The following is a 20,285-nucleotide window of genomic DNA, read 5'->3' as shown; positions in this document are numbered from 1 at the left end:
CCATAGAACACACGCAAATAAGACACAAAATAGTTTTAGTAGGCAGTAGATAGTGTAGACAGAGAATCAATTAGTGTAGATATGGATTTCGTGGTGTAAAAGTGCCGTCCCACAATGACGTCATCCTTGAAGGCATTACGTAATAATTAACAATTTATATCTACATGGGTGATACTGTGATCTTTACAATCTTTACAAATTAACATTGCTAAATCTATACATATAATTAACTGTTTATATAAATGATCAAAAACAAACAATCTCTACAAAGTGATTTTCAATACAAACTTCCACTAGATATCTCATAATTGACGCTTAGCCAATGGTGTAACTATGAACCGTAGCAATGCGGAGGGAGAGAGCGTCCAGATAAATTATTATGATTAATGTCTGTGTTCGCTGAAAGGACTTATTGGGCACTACGGAGCTATAACGGAGCCCGTTAAAAGCTTTCAAGGGAAGTGAAAGTGTGATGGGAGGAAGAAAAAAAATCAGAGAGAGAGAGAGAGACACTGCGCTTAGCGATACTATTTAGAGAAGGTAAATTAAGCCTGAAATGCAGACTTTCACTAAGTGATTATTAGTTTTCGGGGATATATATATATATATATATATATATATATATATATATATATAATTATATGATATATTAGCAGCAATAACGAGGAGACTATTTTCAGATGAAGAAAAGTACACGCAGAAGAAATGCAAATAAATTATTCCCTCATCGGTATACATAAATTGAAATTGTTTCATACTATTATGCGTATGAAGCACAAAATTGTGAAAATTAACGATTTTTTTTTTGACAGAACAGTGTGATCTACGTAAAGATCCATCTTCAATACTGTAAGACTCAACTTTCAAACAAATTAATTTCGAAGTATAAAAGTAAATAAATTACTTTTTTCTAAAAGAGATAAATACATGTAGTATAATTGTGTTTAATTGTGCCAGGTTATCGTAAATATGTTTAAAAGGTTTTGCGTAAAAATACAGTATTTTTCGCTAAACAGAATCAATACTTTCTAAATAACTTTGTACCTGTTTTTCCGCGGTCAAAATACAGCTTCCATCCTTCTGATCCAAACACCCGCTCCGAAATTATTATTCTGATCACCGGTATGAAGGTCTTCATTCTCCACTCTACCCAAAATTCCTACTTACTTTCGAAGCCATGATTTAAAAGATGAACTAAGGTAGTTCGGAAAAAATTCGGCATGCTGCAGGTGGCTAGTGATAAGAACATCGGCTTCATACTCTGTCTACACTGAAGCACATAACAATTGCAAATCCAAAACTGACTTTGAAAGGCCAAAAGATAGCGAAAATTCGCCTCCTGTCCAAATGGAAGTCGTATCTTCTGATCCTTTTAAAAAGCAATCGGACACGACTTCTGCCCACCTGCGCTTCTTCCTCTCTCTCACACACATCCAGATGACACTAGTATAGCACCTAAAGATAAAGCTGATGTCCTGACATAATTTTTCGCCTCCAACTCCTACCATACCAGAAACGAAATCTGAAATAACCTAGATGCCAAAAATCCTTCTGGTTTTGACGTACTCAAAATTTGTGTTCAGAATAGTTTTCCTGTAACATCATCTCTACCGTCATTTATCCCAATACATGAATGCAAGCAAATATCGAACCCATTCCAAAAAAAAAAGGGGGGATGTAACCAAACTACCGACCGATTTACCTCGTCTCAATCTGCTCTAAAATAATGAAGAAAGATGACGTTAAGAGGCAACCTTTCCATGAATTCCGCTACTCTAGATTCACAGCTGATCGCTTAGCCTACGCTACCCATCACTGGATGTGCCAAAGAAAAGTTTGGAGAAACGTGTTTCTACTACTCTTGACATTCCCAGAACATTCGATCATATCCGGTATCGAGGTCTGCTAATAAATTTTCATCCTTCGATCTCCCTTCCACCCTCTGTAATCGAGTAGTCAATTTTCTCTCCGGTCGTTTACTTCGTAGTAGAAAGCTCCCTCTCTTCGAACTTCTCCACCAATGTAGGAGCGTTTCAGGAATCTGTCCTATCGCCTACTCTCTTTTTCCTATACATAAATGGCCACTCTTTGATCAATAGTCCACAGTTTTCCTATTCAGCGCCTTAAACACCGATTTCCACACCATTCTCCAATGGATGAGGATAACTTGGTCTCCTACAATGCTACCAAGAAGCGGCCTTCTTTCTCAAAAATGATCTCCTCTCCCCTTCCGTTACCTTCAATAGTACCATCGGTGTTAAAAATAAAAATAAATTAAAAAAAAACTAGGTATGCTTTAACACTCAAGACGTCACTTTTTGCAACTTGGCTAATAACTCTGTACAAATCTCATCCGTCCATCCTTAGAACATTGTTCTCGTATTTGGGGTGTGCATCTAAAATTCCTGATGCTGTTAAGAGGAAAATAATTCGGCTGATATCTCACAGACGTCCTGTTTCTTTTCCAGGTACTTCCATGAATAATTCTTCACCAAAATGGCAACCATTATTTTCCTGTTTTACGTTGAGCTCATTAAAACACGAGCAGCAGTTGGCCGACATCTCTTTACACACAACGAAAATCGTACCAAATTTGCTTCACCCCGGTCTTCTTGTATTTCTATCTCTCTTCTCTGGAACAGCCTTCTTCACGAAGTGTTCCCAAACTTCCATACACGCTACATACACGTGGCACTAATCTGATATTCATTCTCCTTCTATCTCTCATGCGTGGAGTTTAAAAAAAACGTCTTTTGCAAACTGAAAAAGACATTTCCAAACATATTAAAAGCCACTCATACATTAACGTGGCTAGTCAGCGTTGAAAATCAGAGAACCCTATCAGCGAGACGAAATATGTTCCTATTACTGGTATGCAATAAGCAAAGTGGTTTCTAGAGGCCGAGTAAAATCACCTACCGTCTAAAATTATTATCATTATTATTATTTAGCCTGCCAGCTAAAAGGACATGACACAATCAGCGCTAAGAAATTACCGCTAGTGGCTTTTGTGAAACAATAGTACAATAAGAGATAATAGTCTATGCTAACACTCCTATCAAAATTAGAAAAACCACGATTCACCATCGTTTCCAAATCTAATTCTAAGCATGACAAACACATGAAGACTGACCAAATGTACTTCAATAATGCTTATCGTAAATGCATATAAACGTACACATAACGCGATCTACCACAGTTCTCTAGAAGACAAGGCACCAGCTTATACAGTGCAACCGTGAGAAAAGCCATCTCGTGTTTACATGCTCAGCAACCTGCTACTCAACCTAAATAGCTACCGAACACTAAAACACAAACTGTGGAAATGATACTAACAGACTACACCCACACTACACAAAACAGAGACAGAGAGAGAGATCGCTAAACTAGGTCGACTACCTTACAGACGAAATGTTCTTTCTACGATCAGCACCAAACCATAAATAGTAAACGTTAACCCCATTCTCTTCACAAAAGCTTATTCTGGCTTCGGAGGGTGTGGGATTATTACCTCCGCTGCAATGCAATAAAACCATTGTCACAATACCGTTCCACGAGTACTCAGCCTTAATTAGGAAGGCCTTCTTGGTGTAGAAGCGAGAAAAGCATGATATTTGTCTTTCGATTGGAAAGAGCCGAGTTTTCGAATCAATCCCAGGAACCTTAAGAAGAGCTTTTCAAATGAAGAAATGCAGACGGCATCTTTTGGCTTACTTACCTGTGAGAAGTAAGCCGAACGACACCAGCGGGATTTTTCGCCCGCATAATTTATGCAAACCGGTCGCAGAACGCAAGCATTTTAACAGACTGTGGGGTAATAAGGACTTGCCATGCAATTTCCGTAGGTTTGCTTTGTATTCCCGCATGAATAGATGTGGGTATACTAAGCTACTGTTTGTTTATGTTTTAAAATCTCAACAAACTTAATTTAAAATAAGTTGATGAATGAAAAATAATGAAGGAGATTACCTTCTGTAGTACTGACGATGTCCTTTGGCTGGAAAGACTTGGGTTCGAATCTCGCTTAGGATGCCAAGAACCTTCGTAGAAGTTTTCTCCATCTGAAGGTGAGTTTGCCGATTTCATAGGTAGGGAGGTTTTTTCCCTTTTTTTTTTTTTTCGGATTTTCAAACAAACTCGGGTTCTTCATCTCGCAAAATAGGCAAACTGGCCAGAAGAATATGCGCAATGAGGTCATATGAGGTTATATTGTGAGTGGTCGGTGTAATTTAGCGCTCGTGTAAAATCTGTGATTTTTATCTGTTTTATTCTTTTTTTTTCATTAGAAAATTACTGTTTTGTAGTATATCAGAATAGATTTTCGTGTTTTTAGAGTATTTAGTGTCTTTATAACGTATTTTCATTGTAATATTTTAATACTAATTACAGATGTAAAATGGCGTCAAAAAACGCAGAAAAAAGAGATCGCTAAAAAGAACAGCGAAGTAGTGAACAAGGTTTTCTCCACTAAAGATTATTAGACAGACGACAAGGGAATTACAGAAATTCGAGCTGCTTTTAGAGGAACATAGGAAGAACAACAAAAGTTCAGTAGCAAAATGGAAAACAACAAAGCAAGGAATCGGGTAAGTTAGTGGAGTTATAACGTCAAGTTTTCCCGGTGCAAAAATTAAAAATATAACTCAAGTAATTCAAAAATAGAAAAGAAAAATAAACGAAATCCTAGTTGTAGTAGGCACTAAGACTTAAATAGCAATAAGTTCAGTATGAGAGAGGACATAAAAGGGTTGTTGGAGAAGCGAGAATGAAGAGTGAGAAATTAAAAATCGTTAGTATATAACCTACTTATGATGAAAATGAATTACGAAGAAGGGCTATGATTCGATGCGTAGGCTCCGTAGAAGGAATGGATGCGAGTTTTTGCATGTGTGGAGTGAGTTTGAGGGAAGATTGGATTTGTATAAGAGGGACGGTCTACACTTCAATGCGTTCGGCATCAGGAGTCTTGAAAATTTATTAATTGATCTAAGACCTTACACAGAGATGCAGGAAACTGAATTCTGATGGGAAGAATCGTAAGAAATCAGCGTGTAAGAGCGACAATGTTAGGTAACTGTGTTAATGATGGCAATGCTTATTATTATTATTATTATGGAAATGATTATGAAGAGAACGATCCTAGGTTTGTCTGGTTCGTCCCTATCAAGCATGTGTAACGATGTCCGCATAAGTAAGGAACTAGATAAGAACAGAGATCTGCAAGTTGTCTGTGTCATGCAGACCACAGACAAGTGTATGCAAAAGAGCATGAAGGTAATTTATTATGGGTATATACGAATGCTAAGATTATCAGAAACAATGGAATAGAGTTTGTTGCTTTGGTTAATACGTTGGGACCAGTGGCGGCTCGTGGCTTGAAATCGTGGGGGTGCTACAACTTTCGAAATATACATACACGTTGTAAGTTCAGTGTAAATGTGTTTGGATAAAATATCAAAATTATGGTAAAATTTTTTTAAAAAATTCAGTTTTTTCTTTAATTTTATTTATATTTACAAAACCATCCTTTGTCCATTTCGTATCACCTCCAAACAACAAACACGGAAAACAAAATAGTGCATTTTTCGCTTCACAACCACATAGCCAATTTTTCTTTTTATACCACTCTGTATTAAAACTTCTAATGTACTTGTTATCATTGCTTATTCCTGGCTGAGATTTGAATGTCGGGTAAAGGACGGCCTCTTATTTTAATAGAAACTTTCTCAGAGAGAGTCAACCGTGCAAATTTAAGTTTTTGTAGTTCACTTACAGTCACTACTGTCACAGAACGTATTTCTGAGGTCATAATTGTCAATAACCCCAATAATGTTCTAAAATCAAAACTATAACAAATGTTATGTCTTTAGTTGTAATGTCCAAATATTTAAAGAGACGGAGTAAACACGATAAGCACTACGAACACTCTACTACTGGCACAAACTGCATATAAACAACAGTGGAACTGCGCGACGGACAGTGCCGCATTACGCTAATAGCTCACATCTCACTATAACTTGCATATGCTTGCGCGCGTAGCAATATGGCACTGTGGTAAACACAGTGCTGCTAGCGTCCTTCGCCCTCCTAAGTGCTACAAGATGGATTTTTATTATTTTTTTATATAAAATAAGAGAATTGTATAGGATTGTTGATGATAAAATTAAATATGACAAGCAAATATAAATAAATTAATAAATATGTTTATATATCGAGAAAAATTGGGGGTGTTGCAGTTCCGCAGTGCCTATGCACGAGCTGCTCCTGGTTGGGACCTCATGTTGCAGGCATTAGTGAGACCTGGCTATCAGAAGCAGACGATCTAACTGAAGAGTGCAAAGGGTACAGTATTTTTAGGATGGAGAGGAGAGGAAGGAGGTGTGCTGCTAATGATATCAAATGCCTTGAATCCAGTTATAGTTGAGACCTATGATTGTAATAATACTAACAGTGTTTCATGTGGCAGTGAGTTTGAAGCCATCTGGCGTGAGGTGGAATCTAATAAGATCAATTACATAGTGGGGGTGTTGTTACATACCTGGTGGATCGGTTGCTAGTGATGAAGAAATGCATCACCAAATAAAAAAGATGAGCAAGAAAAGAGTAACCATAATGGGAGACTTTAATTATCCGGTAGAATCTCACGATAAGAATGAAAAGGCATTTATTGAGCTGTTGCGGGACAACTTCCTCACCCAGCATGTGACAAAAGGAACCGGAGGTCAAAAAGTGTTAGATTTGATTATAGTGTCAGAGGGCGTTTTAGTTAAAGACGTAACTATTCTGCCTCCGGTTGGTGATAGTGATCATGCGGTACTCACTTGGGAAGTGACTAAGTTTATGAATGTTCCATTCAGAAAAGGTTACATGCTGAACTACAAAGCAGGAAATTATGACCAACTGAGGAGTATGCTGAGTTCAGTGGAATGGGATCAGTTGCTGGATGGAAAGGATATCGACAGTGCATGGGAAGCATTTAAACAGCACTTGAATGATGCGATATCAGAATGTGTCCCGAGAGTTCGAAGAATAAATAGGATAGGAGTCAAATGAATGTGTAATCTTATTAAGAAAGAGATTCTTAAGAAAAGGATGATGTGGAAGGAATACCGTCTGAATAATGATGATGATGTCACTGACGATAATTATAAGCAGCAGACCAGAAAAGCCAGAAGTGTTGTGCAGAAATCTAAACTCCGAGTATGAAAAGAAACTGGCTCTGCAAATTAAAGACAATCCAAAAGAATTATATCGTTATGTTGCAAGTAAAAGAAAGAATGAATTTGAAAGAATAATTCTACTGAATGCAGATGGCATGCGAGGAACTGATGCAGAAGTGATTGTTCAACTAATGAGCAGCAATTTTACTAAAAGCTATCAACCTGGTGTATGCAACATTGAACTCACTGCTGCCTCTTCACCGTATGAGGAAACTCATCTGAATACTAGGACTGATGGGATATCAGCACGGGTGCTAAAAGAGTGTTCAGCTGAACTGGCTCTTCCTTTGACCAGGCTATATAATTTGAGTCTCAAAACAGGGAAGATTCCGCAGGAATGGAAGGAATGTATAGTAATCCCATTGCACAAGGGCAGTGCAAAGACCGTATCCATGTATCGACCAATCAGTATCTCAGGAGTGGTGGCGAAGATTTTGAAAAAGTTGGTGTGCTCAAATTCAGAAATGGGTTGACAGTGAATCTCTACTTTGCAATGAGCAATATAGTTTACTAAGGGAAGGTCATGCTTTAGCAACTTGCCTGACATTCTTAATAATGTTGCCATTGAACTAGACAAGGGGGAATGGATACACCATGATACTTTTGGATTTTGCTAAAGCTTTTGGCAGAATACAGCATGGTAGACTGCTGCATAAATTGCAGAAAATGAATTTGGGTTATACAATCATAGCATGGATAAGAGGATGGCTGACTGACAGATATCAAAAAGTGGTATAAGGGGGATCTGAGTCTGCAACCTTTAAGGAGCTCTTCAAAGACTGTCATCAACCCATTTATTCAAGTTCTCATCATGCTTGTTCTGGCGGTCAAGGAGTTCCCAATCTCAGACACTTCATATGTCAGGTCTGCGATCGTGCATTTTCTACCGCAGTTGGCCTTGGCGGGCATCGCACCTCGAAACATGCAGCCGAAGCCAACGCTGTAATAAGAACAGCGCGCGTCAAAGCACGTCGGACAGTCGAAGGGACAGTTGATGCCCGGGTGGTGGGAACAGGGCACCCACTAGCCTATACCCATAATAATAAAGTAAATTATTATAAAAATAACCAAGATCCAGTTAGTAAGATACGGGAGGAGCATGGGGCAACTCCGAGGTTTACCAGCGCCACCATCTCTTTACATGGCGTATGGAGCGCAGATAGTTATTAGGACTTAAAACAGCTTGGGCTTACGCAGAAGGATATAAAAGTTCTTTCCTTGAGGGCCCTACAGGGCACACTGGTGGCATGGCGTTGCCACCAGAGAATGACTACAATGATAACTAGAACAGGCAAAGGGTGAAACACTTGTAGAGGCTTAGGCCTATATCAAGTCTGGACGTGATGTAAGAGTAGTACTGCCCATAACCAGTACAAAGATTAATAAAAAAAATAAAATAAAAAATAACCAGTGGTGTACCACAAGAATCAGTGCTTGATCCATTGTTATTCAATGTGTACATTAATGATATTAGGAAGGATTTGACCAGTGACATACAGTTATTTGCTGATGATGTAAAGATAGGTAGGGTAATCAGGAATGCTGCATATGCAGAATGATTTGAATATACTAGAATTGTGGGAATGTGAAAATAGCTGTCATTTCAATGTTAATAAATGTAAAGTCATGCACTTCGGCGTGATTAGATATCCAATGTCGTATTATACTGGTTGGATTATGCTTGAAGAAACTGATGTGGACAGGGATCTTGGAGTTTTGGTAGATAAGAAGTTGAAATTCAGGGGCTATGTAGCAAAGATTGCAAATATAACTCAAAAGATAATTGCAATGCTGAAACGAACGTTCACATGTAAAGATAAGGATGTCATTTTGCCTCTTTACAAGGTAAAGATTAAACCTCACTTGGACTACTGTGCGCAGGTGTGGTCTCCTGGTTTCCGTTGTGATTCTGATGTAATGGAGAGAGAGTACCAAAGAGAGTGTTAAAATGAAATCAGGAATGTGGAATACTGATTATGAAGACAGATTGAGAATTTGGACTGAGACACTAGCAAAAAGGAGAAAGATGGATGATATGATTGAGACTTAAAAACTTTTGAAAGGGTCATACAGGATTTCAGTAGATGGTATTTTTAATTTTATGGAGGGTGGGGTTGTGTTGTACAGAGTGGTGTTGATCAACTGCCTTTTGATATAGAAATGATTGTAATTAAAATATATACAGGCATTTTTGCAGTAAGAGTAGAAAAACTAAAAGAATTTTGCGAGTTTGCAGACATTGAGTAAAAAAAAAGTATTGTCATATAGTACTATAAAATTTTAAACTCTGCTATATATGCTCTACAAAATATTCTTTTGATTTAGGCAGGATTGAAATCTTACTTCCTTTCATAGTGTGAAAATTCTTGCCCCAAACTAACCAGAGACTTATTTGAAAAATATGAAATTTCAGCTACAGAAGCAAGTTTGAAATACAAGGAATTGAAAGTAAAATTCATAGCTAGAAGAAAACAAATTCATCCCTAGCTGTGGAAGCAAAATCTGTCTCTATATGCCAACGAAAGAGATAAATAAAGATTTTGAAAAGCATATTTTGAATTTTTATGAGAAACGTATCTCTTATTTAGAAATGTGGGAAAGCAGTCTCGAAGCTACAGAGCAGTTTTCTTGGATACAATTAAAGTGGGATTTTGAGGTTCAGTGGCAAGATGGTGAAGCATCCGCAGAATTTGTTAATTCCATAGTTCCTTCCTAGAAAGCTGTTGTTGACATTGACAAACTTTTTGATTTCAATTATAAAAATAGTACTGTAAGACTTAAAAAGTAAAATTGAGAAAAACTAGCAATCAGATGGGAAAAAAAAGAAATCAGAAGGCCACCTCGAGTGTTGTTAATTTATGAATTGAGGTATTCAAAATGATTAAAACAAAGAGGAGTGAATGTCAAAACTTTGAAAAGCTGATGGAGTTCATCTCTTGCTTGCTAAGATCAACAGCGCCAGTTGAAAGAGTTTCTTATTCGATGAACAATGTTTGGTCTGCTGATTGAAACTGACTTTTCAACTGAAATCAGTTAGTTTCAATCGTCTAATCGTCTCCTTCAAATCAAAGTGAATTCGGATGCGAATTGCTCGGAGTTCTATGAACTGATAAAAACGGACACCATGTTTTTAAAGAAAGATCATTTCTCTGAAAAATACGAATGCTACAATTAAAGTGAATAAATCTTTATTTGAAGGTAAACATTTAATTTTTCTTTAAATTTTTTTGTCGACATTTTTGTCCGTATTTTGCTTTCAGTATAATATGGCAACCCTAATAATAGTTTGCTCTACCGTTTAACAGGGAAGTAGGACAATTTAAACCACACTAAGGAGGAAAATTAAGCCTTTTGTTCGACCATTTGGATAATGAACTACAAAATTACAAAAACTACAGAATTACAAAAATAGATAGGAATCCAAGTGCATGGCCAATGAAGCTATTTTTGTCATTGAAATTCAGGTTTAATTTTGCTAAAAAAAAAAAAAAAAAAAAACTTTAAATGGTTACTTTTTCGTGGCTGAAGTGACATTGCATTTCTTGGTGTAAATGTAACAGCTTAAAAAGAGCTTCAAACAAATGCAATTTAATTAAGATGTTCTTAATGGAGCATATTCAATGCCGCAGGGGATTTTAGCTATTAATAATCCGCGGTACTTAGTGATACGTGACTTGCTGGGATTAGCTTTCCTAATCATAAATTTAGGATAAAGGTCGTCATTCTTATCCCTAAACAGATATTCTTGTATGTGTGTGTTCTTCTGGTCAGTTTACGGAATGATAACCCTCAGTTTTCGGGAGAAAAACCTCTTCCCCTTCCATACGAATGGGGTCATCTCACCTTCAACTGAAAATCCTGATAAAAGTTCGCGTGGCAAACGGGATTCCAACCCAGCACTTTCCCGGGATCCAAAGGGCTTTCTTGAAACCAACTGAGCTACGGAGGCTCTAATTTTATTGATTACATTTTCTAATTTTTATTATTCAATGATAATAATATTTATATATTAATCAGTTGGCAAACCGACCAATAGGTGGACATAAAATTATTCATAGTAGATGTTACTGTATTGACATCACCATAAGAAAACATACTTTTATAGGTCCGAGTTCTTTTCTGGGCGTAGTCGTTTTTAATTTCAGTCATAAAATATTATATTATTATTATTATTATTATTACACGACACCTCCAGGGAGTGCAAAGACTCATCGAGGGAGAGCACCTGCTCTACAAATCTGATTTCACCACTCATTCACCAACTGATTGCAACTACACCAACGCCATCTACCGCCGACTACCACCCCTAGTATTTCCACAGACAATCACAAACATCCATGCCTACGGCGTGGGCATGGATGTTTGTGATTGTGATCATGGATGTTTGTGAATATTAAATTGAAAAAGAAAGGGAAAATATCGTGAAGCAGATAACGTTTCCAGAACATTAAATAAATCATAAGACGTAAAATACATGATTATTATATTCATAGCGACTGGTTTGTTTAGTCATATGACATTCCACTATCAAAGCTTTAATTTGTATTCTAGCAGAGTTTAAATGAAGAACCTTACCTATGTAGCACCCTCCTTTGATGGCAATAGGCTAAGCCCCTGAGCAGCTGGAACAGGAAGAGCTATGGGAAAAGTAAAGACACAAATGAAGATTAATCATAGGTCATCGACGCAAGGTTCCTAAAAGAAATACAATTAACAAGGGCATAGAACGAAGTAAGCTAATGCTAGATTTCCTACAGCGAACAGCGTAAAGCCGGAGACCCGGGGGTAGCACAGATGGCCAACTTGGAGCAGCTTAACCGATCTTCTCACTCTTAGTCAACGAACAAAACAAACGAGCAGTGAGTTGCTCGTACTGGCTTTATTAATTCCGGGCAGCAATTGATAAAAGAAGAGAAATAAATTAATACAAGTAGGACAGTGTGGACAAGATTTTCATTTTTACTATAAGTTCAGTATAATTTTTGGAGCGGCTCACAGATTTAAAACACCAGTATTTAAGATCTTAGACTTTTTAACGATCAATTACGTCAATGGTCAATCATTATTATTATTATTATTACTATTATTACGTGTAATAGTTCTTTTTGGGCCTCCAGAGTGTCCAAGGACTCATCGAGGGAGGGCAATCTACTCTACTGTACGACATTAACACTCTTTCTTTACGCATAGATTAACACCGACTATTTCATATTTTGAAACTAAAAGTATGAGAATTTTTTTATATTTTTACTAAAAAAACTGACGAACCAGATGGCACAGAAAATACAAATAAAATCTAGCAGATATATTAGATTAAAAAAAGAAATACGAGAGCATTTTTTATAGCTATCACTTAGAAACGTGTTTCCACGCTTTCACAAAAAGAGGGCGCTTCTAGTGAGTCTGCGCTATCAAGAATAAGAATAAGAATAAACTTAAAATTTAAAACATTTTAAAGCTAAAAATGAAATATTTTTATTAATAGAGAATAAACAATAATAATCATATTAAACCTTTCACGCATAAAGCCTCATATGAGGACACATAAAAATGATGTTCTCAGATGAGGACATCATTTTTAACATATACAGGACACAAATTTAGCAAAATTAATTAATTCATGGTAATACTGTAAGATTAAATGGTACTGTATCATCATTATATTTTTTTATAAATGAATATAAAAATTCATGCATGAGAGGGTTACAAGTAAAATTATTTAAAATTATTTTTAGAAAGATTTTTATAAACTCTCATTAAATGGTTATTTAAATAATTTACTAAGGATTATGGAAAAGAAATAAAATTATCATTTTAGCTGGTCTTTTGATTTAAAAAGAGCATGCACCACGGCGAAAATTCCATTTTAGTGATTGCTGGTTCGCTTTCGATGCATTAAGCTTCTGACTGTGAGTTATAGTTCATTATCAGGGTAAATCTATGTAGCGTGACAAGTCATAGAGTAGCCTGCTTAAAGCTGACCAGATATAAATAGATTAAATGAATCGACGACAGCGAGAAAGAGAGAGAGAGAGAGAGAGAGAGAATATGAGTGAGTGAAGGAAATTAAGCATGAGAATTTGACTATTCAATAGAACGCATAACTGGTTTTGCCCAATATATAATTCAATGCTGCCAGAGAATAATCCAAATACAAAATTCGGTTATGAGGAATCAAAAAGTCTGTAGGCTTTTTATAAAATAAAAATTACTTACTTCGTGACAATAGGGTTATAATCAAAACACGTTTTATTAAATTCAGATCGGAAAACGTTGTTGTAGTTGAATCTAAGAAATAATAATTTCTTAGATTCAGTGTTGTCAGCTGACGATGGAACGAGACTGTCATCGGCTTTGAAGATAGTGAGATTGGGGAGGAGAGGAGAATGTATAATGACTACAGGCACGGAGCGATGACTGATAAAAGGTCCCAAAAGCATTTCACACATTACTTGTTTTCCAATTCACTAAATAATATAAAATAATAGGATAGTTTCGTTTTTGTTTGTTAAGGCAGATGGGACAATGTTTCCATAGCAACAATGGAGACTGTTGCCATGAAAACATAAATGAAATAAAAGCTAACTATTGAGCAATTTCTAAATGAAGTTATTGTTCCTTCATTTTGGTGTTTGTAGCAAAAAACAAGACTAGTGGTAGGTCGCTAAGTACAGAAAGAACCTATCTCGTGCCGATTTAGATTGGTTTATGCGGTCTTGTATTAGAAATAACAGATAATGGATCGAGTTTCGCTTTACTATTCCACACGAGAACCGAATCAAACAGACATAAAAGTCTGTTTATGACTTATGACGAACAAAGAAAAAATCTTTATGATAACAGGCACACAAGGACATTGTGGAACATCGCCAGCATGCAAAATGTTCTGTTTGTTATCACTACACACACACACACACACATACATATATATAGGGGAGAGAGAGAGATGATGTGCGTATTTGCTGTTAACCTTATGCACGATGAGGGTGCCTAACCATATCCCAATATCGATTCCATTTCTGATATAAAATCTTAGGCTTTGCCGCATTCTGTTCTCATCGTTCTGGAAAAAAAAATCTGCTTGGCCGTGTTCGACGTGTGCCTTCCGCTCTCTACGATATTTACACAAACACGTAACACGCTTCGCCGAGTGCAACTTTTATTTAAAAGCAAGTTCATGAGGTCATCTGTTATGCCGGGATTTTCTCTCCGATACTGCAGCACGCTTTTCGCTTTGCTATCGGGAGATAAGACAACGTTTTGAAGGGTTAAAGTTTCCCAGTTCAAACCCTTCAATTCATCGTTCAGTTAAAGCATCGCTATATACAACAAACGCCAAGAAAGAACGGACTAAAAGGGATCAAGTCAGCAGACTAATGTCGCTTAGCAATCTCGTGGTACGACTCCATTTCCAGAGTGAAGGGTAGTGAAGTGTCTGTTTTAAAATGTTCATCAGAACCTCATCAGCGATGTTGCGCTAGTTAAACAGTGCATTCCCCCATTGCTTATGGAATAATCAAGATCTGTACTTTGCTTATTTAAATACATGAATATCGTACAGAATAATGTATTTGTACGTTTATACTCGTTGTATTCAGATTTCCCGTTTTGTTATATCAATCATGAACTCATTCAATTATGGCCAACGCTGCTGCATTTCAGCTAGCAAAGTCAAGTGGGCTAAATAATAGCCGAGTGATTAACTTAAAGGCTTATCTTTCTATTAGAGCAGTTTACTGAGAAAGTGGCAGCACCAGCGTGAATGTTAGATATATTGTGGTGGGTTACTAAGTTCAGGTTTAGAGTAACCCATTAGATAGCGGGCATTGTGCCAAATACCAGCTTAAGGTCATCAAAAATAAAGGGTAATGTGAAAGAAATTTATTTCGATTTCTAGCGTTTGCTATCACAAACGTTTTCGGCAACTGTGCCTCTTATCTCCTAACACACCATTGATTCGATCTCCAGTCCACGCCATAAGAGTGATGTGCAAAATATCACAAGATGGTTAATTGAGCATGTCTACAAAGTGACCAATGCTGTGTTATAGATTACTTTAGTCCTTACGTATATAACAATCATTCTGGGACGCTGTCTAGACGAATTTTACTGAAATTTGATATGTGGAATTCCTACAAAAATTTATTGAGCTATTCCAATTTTAATTGGACTGTTTGCAGGGGCTCAAGAAACGGATCACTTTCAGTCGAACCATTTGTAGTGGCAAAATTAAACAAAAGAATACAAAAAAAATGTCGACGTGTCATAAATGCACAATAAATTTTCACATATTTATCGAAATGATAAAGCCTCCGTAGTTTAGTTGGAAAGACCTGGTTTCGAATCCGGTCTATGACGCGAAGGATCAGTCCATGCAAAAATTCCGTGTATGAAGAACTTCATCGGGGGCTTTTCAATCGAAGGCGAGTTAGTCTTAAGCGGAAGTGGATGATTTTTATTCCCGGAAACTCAGATTTTGTCTCTCAAAACAGGTAAACCTGCCTATGAACACACCTTTACAGACAGAATACTATGGACAAGAAAGGCAACAGGAAACTACCTTGTTCTACAATAATTTCCTGGTAAGGAACTTATTGTAGAACAAGGTATCCCAACCAACCACTAGGTTAAGGGAAAACATACACATACATCGAAAGTGTCATTATCGTCCGATAGAGGTCTCTGAATAACGCGTATCATGATAGTGCTCGTGAAAATAACAGAAATATCGACAATGGAAAGAAAGTATGCTAAGCCTAATAATGTAATACGTATATGGGTAGTGATTTCGTTGTCAAACCAATTCTACGTACAAGACGGCATAATAAACTCGTCTTTGTTTTCATTATTATTATTTTGCTGCTTATATCAGCTAAACGATTTAAACTAATAATGATATTTTTTCGCTATAAGTGGACTGATTTTATTGACAAAAAATTTCGACTGATAATAATAATAATTTACACTGGCGTGACGAATTTTAATGAAATTTGGTATTCAGGTTCATTTATTAAGATTTTATTGTTTCGCCTTGACTATTCAATAAAATCCGTCGAATAACAGGGGTGTTATATGCGTACGTACGGGAAAGACAATTTTACATATTTTAATTAGTGCTTACACACTTTACGAAACGTAATAAAAAATTTTACGAAACATACCGTTCTAGACGATTTTTGAACCCTTTTCTAAAGTGTTTTCATGTTAAATTAACTTTCAAAAAATGTACATCCAATATTTAAAAAAAAAAAATCTTGAGAACCACAGTGAAAGAATGTTGCAAACTGATTTTTTTAGTCGAAAAAAAAAAAAGTCAAATTAAGTTAGCGGAGTGTGTTTTTTGTAAACATGAAACCGGTAGTTGATTTCCGCTACACTGTTCACAGCACCCCCCCCCCAACACGAAGTAAAGAGACTTTCTATGCAGGAAGTATTCTGATTTCCCTTACAAGCGCGTCCTTTTTAGAAAACACGCAGGACGAGAACTACAAAAGACGAGAAGAGAATGAAGAAGGATTAAAGTCAACAGCTTACCTTGTTGGCGTCAGAAAGAAAACCGGATTACAAAAAAAAAAAAAAAAAAAATCAATCTTTCTCAAGATACCTAAGAAAGAAGTTCTTGATACTACAATGGTGTAAACGAGACGCTTATTCTACAACAGTTTAGGATAAATCCTAAACTGCTGTAGAATAAACAGAACTGGAAATTATGAAATAAGCAACCAACTTTCCTTCTTGTCTGCTTGACAGAACCTCGTTGAGACGTGGAAAATGGGAACTCCGTAATGTTGAAGAGAAGGGATACCCAAGTTATTATTTGAGCTGTTGTGGTACAGATTATTATTATGAATTCGTTAACAGTAGGCCATGAAAATTCCTTATGTCGTGTTTCAGTTTTATGGCAAGATCAGATAAATTACAGCTAAATAAAACGTACTCTTTAGTATTCTCTCGGATCATTTGCAAACTCGTTTTATTGAAGAAATTATTGGTATCTCTTAGAAAAGATAACCCACCCGCACTTAATCATACGATGTATCGCAGACGACGTCAATTCCAGGCGGCAAGAAAATAGCAAACAGATTTTAATTGTGTGTGTGCTTATTTGGGGGGGGGGCGATGTTCGTTTCACCGCAATAATTGGCTAACAGTGCAAATTGCCAAGCCAGAGAACACGGCTTGATGATGTAAGATGGAGAGTTGCAGGAATCGGACTAACAGGAGGGAAAAAATGAATTGAACATGCTCGGAGCATGATGAAAACGTAAGAGTGGAGTAAGTTCATACACTTTATGTTGGATTCCGTCCTTTAATTATTCTGTCCCTAGATAATTGATTTGATGACATTCCCACAATTTCAATAATTAATGAGTGTATATTATAATTACCAAAATGCTTAAAAGAGTATGCAAACATTTCAAATCAAACAGATTTTAGATTTTATTCTTTTTTTTGCCGTTGTGTGTGAAATCCTCTAAATCGTTTTTATTCCCCAAATGGCAGAGTTCGTTTAGTTCTAACTTCTGAAAACCTGCATCCTTAGCTATCACAAACAGTTGAGCTCATAACTGCCGATGACTTTGAAGGCATTGGGAGTGAAAGAACGACACATAACCACCGCCATCTTGTGATCCTAAACTCTAACTAGCATTGGTTCAGAAAACAATGTGGTTTCTACAGCCAATTTTTATAGGTTATGGGATTAAAACCGGAGTTTCCTGGAGGGAAAACTACTTCCTTCCCCTTAGATCGACCAACTCAGAACTGGCTGGGAAAAAAGGCTTAGAAAAAATTTTTTTTTCAGAAAAAAAATTTAGTACATAGCGGTCATTCTTCTGGCGGTTTAGCATTATCGAACCAGAAGTGTTGCCACAAGGCTACATTGCAAGCTTCATAATTTAATACACCTAAATGAAAACGAGATTACTTAGTTGAACATCACTGCGAGCGTGACTATTTAACAAAGTTCTATCCTGGCCAAATAAATTTCTTCAAGAAGTGACTTAGGATGGGTACTTACGTAAAATGTACGCCACAATTTTCAGTGACACAGTGCAATACATAGTGTGTTGAATGTACAGTATGTTAAAATATTTCACATTGATATGTTAAAGCATTATATTAAAGAAAGGTGCTAGAAATTACGACGCATTGATTTAGGGCATTGTTTTCCAAAACTGACTGTTGCGTGTCTTTCATCATAAAAAGTTTGATGGCGGCTGAATTAAATCGTAATTAAGATCATTCTTTAATGATGTCGTGATTTTGGGGGGGGGGGGGTGAAAGGAGAACGAAACATCTAAAAAAATGTCATTCCCTAATGAATGAGAGAGAGAGAGAGAGAGAGAGAAGGTTAGCGTGTACCATTATTTCATTTTTAATTTTGAACCCTCTTTGACATCGAGAAGGAACGTGCGAAGCTATAAAGGATACTTTATCTCAAAGAGGAAAGGAAATTAAAGGCAATCTCTTTCCCCCCCCCCACCTCAAATAGAAAATAAAACAAAACATGGATGTCAATTAAATATAGTCCATAAACGTAACAGTTGAGTCATTTACTTACTTTGACATTTTTGGGATTCAATCCTCCGGCATGTCGTTCCAAATATTGGCTGAGGTCTGTGTGCTACAATAAAAAATAAAAAATAAAAAAAATAAGTCAGAATATAAGCTTTTTGTTTTGTTCTACATTTTGCATTAAGTTTTGTTGTTTATAAAGCACTGAGTGTGCTCTTTTGGGGCCTATCCGTAATGAAATGTATAAACTCAGCCTCAAATGTAATTGCGAAGGAAACGTTATTATTTAGGACTTATTATTATGCTAACAGGACGATGATATCGCTCTTTAAACAACACATGATTCTAAAAACAATACTTATATTGCTTGTATTCGTCATGGTCAGAGATAGCTATACAATGAAAACAGACGAGAACTTTTGTCTGCCTTTTGTTTGATTTCTTTCACCGATGCTCCAAACGACATTTAACACATAAAAAGAGGTAGCGTTCCTTTCTAAGCGATGTCTCTGAGCAGGTCAACGACCACTCAGTTGCTAGGAGATATAGGGACAAAAGAAACCAAGTAGGAGTCAATAATTCTGCGGCTCTCACTGGCCATAATGGCGTCTCTTTAAATGTATGTTATCGACAGTAAAGAGCCTAGAGGAAAATGCATTTTAAAGCTACATCCAAGTTGCCTAGACATTTACAAATCACTGGTAGAAAACTAAATTAATAAATTTCGCTAGTGACTCCTTGAATAGCCATGCTAGACTTCGATCAGACTAAAGGTTATTTACATACGCAAAATTGAGAAAGTATTCTGTTGCGTATATCTAAAATTTTATGAATTGTCTGAAGTTAAGATTAACCACAATCAAATGACATTTATCATTTATATTTATCATGCATATGCTTACGAAAAGTTTAATGAATATTAAAATATAGCAATTAAAATTACAATGCTAATATAATATTAAAAAAAAAAAAAAACTTACGACATATTCAAAGACGAACGTTAGAGTTTCCCTGGTATGGATGATATCATGGAGGGTGACAATATTGGCATGCTTCAAACCTCGTAAAAGGGAAGCTAAAACAAATAGACAAAGATATCGTGTTTTGTATTTGTAAAATAACGACAGCTTTATTTTGAAATATTTTTGTTGGAGTGCCATTTAGTAAACATAAAAGAAATCAAGCGATGATTCAATAAAAACAAAAAATTGCAGTCGTCAATTTTAACTAACCTTCTCTGATGGCAGTAAAAGGTGTACCTTCTTCTGGCTGCAGTCGGATTTCCTTTAAAGCCACAATTTTGTTCGTGACTCTGATAAAAATAAAATAAAAATAATATATAACGTAATCCATTTATAATTTTTACATTATATTATAGGAAAATATATGACTGCCTTAAACCTAAATTTATTATTAAAATATCTAAAATATTATTAAATATTTATTATCTAAATTGCCCTAATAATAATAATAGAGTTCAGTTATTAAATGTCTTAACACTATCCGCTATTTCAAAAATTAAATTCAAACGCTTAATAAGCAAAATTT

At 36.2% G+C, this 20,285-nt stretch overlaps 1 protein-coding gene across 1 annotated transcript in view; it reads right to left on the bottom strand.

Annotated features, from left to right (window-relative positions):
* LOC150093138 (cyclin-dependent kinase 14-like) overlaps positions 1-20,285 on the bottom strand; it is a 188,736-nt gene that overhangs the window by 129,945 nt on the left and 38,506 nt on the right. The window contains exons 4-7 of the mRNA XM_090414160.1: positions 19,970-20,049; positions 19,718-19,812; positions 18,784-18,846; positions 11,796-11,857 (exon numbers count right to left, since the gene is read on the bottom strand). Coding sequence (XP_090270286.1) covers positions 11,796-11,857; positions 18,784-18,846; positions 19,718-19,812; positions 19,970-20,049 — 300 coding nt within the window. The remainder of the gene's footprint in view (positions 1-11,795; positions 11,858-18,783; positions 18,847-19,717; positions 19,813-19,969; positions 20,050-20,285) is intronic.

This window comes from Typopeltis vanoorti, chromosome 24 (assembly GCF_054136105.1).
Source record: "Typopeltis vanoorti isolate ZY-2024b chromosome 24, IOZ_Tvanoo_1.0, whole genome shotgun sequence".
Taxonomy (NCBI): domain Eukaryota; kingdom Metazoa; phylum Arthropoda; class Arachnida; order Uropygi; family Thelyphonidae; genus Typopeltis; species Typopeltis vanoorti.
The sequence above is the reverse complement of the archived record's forward strand: the minus strand, read 5'-3'. Positions and strand labels throughout refer to the sequence as shown.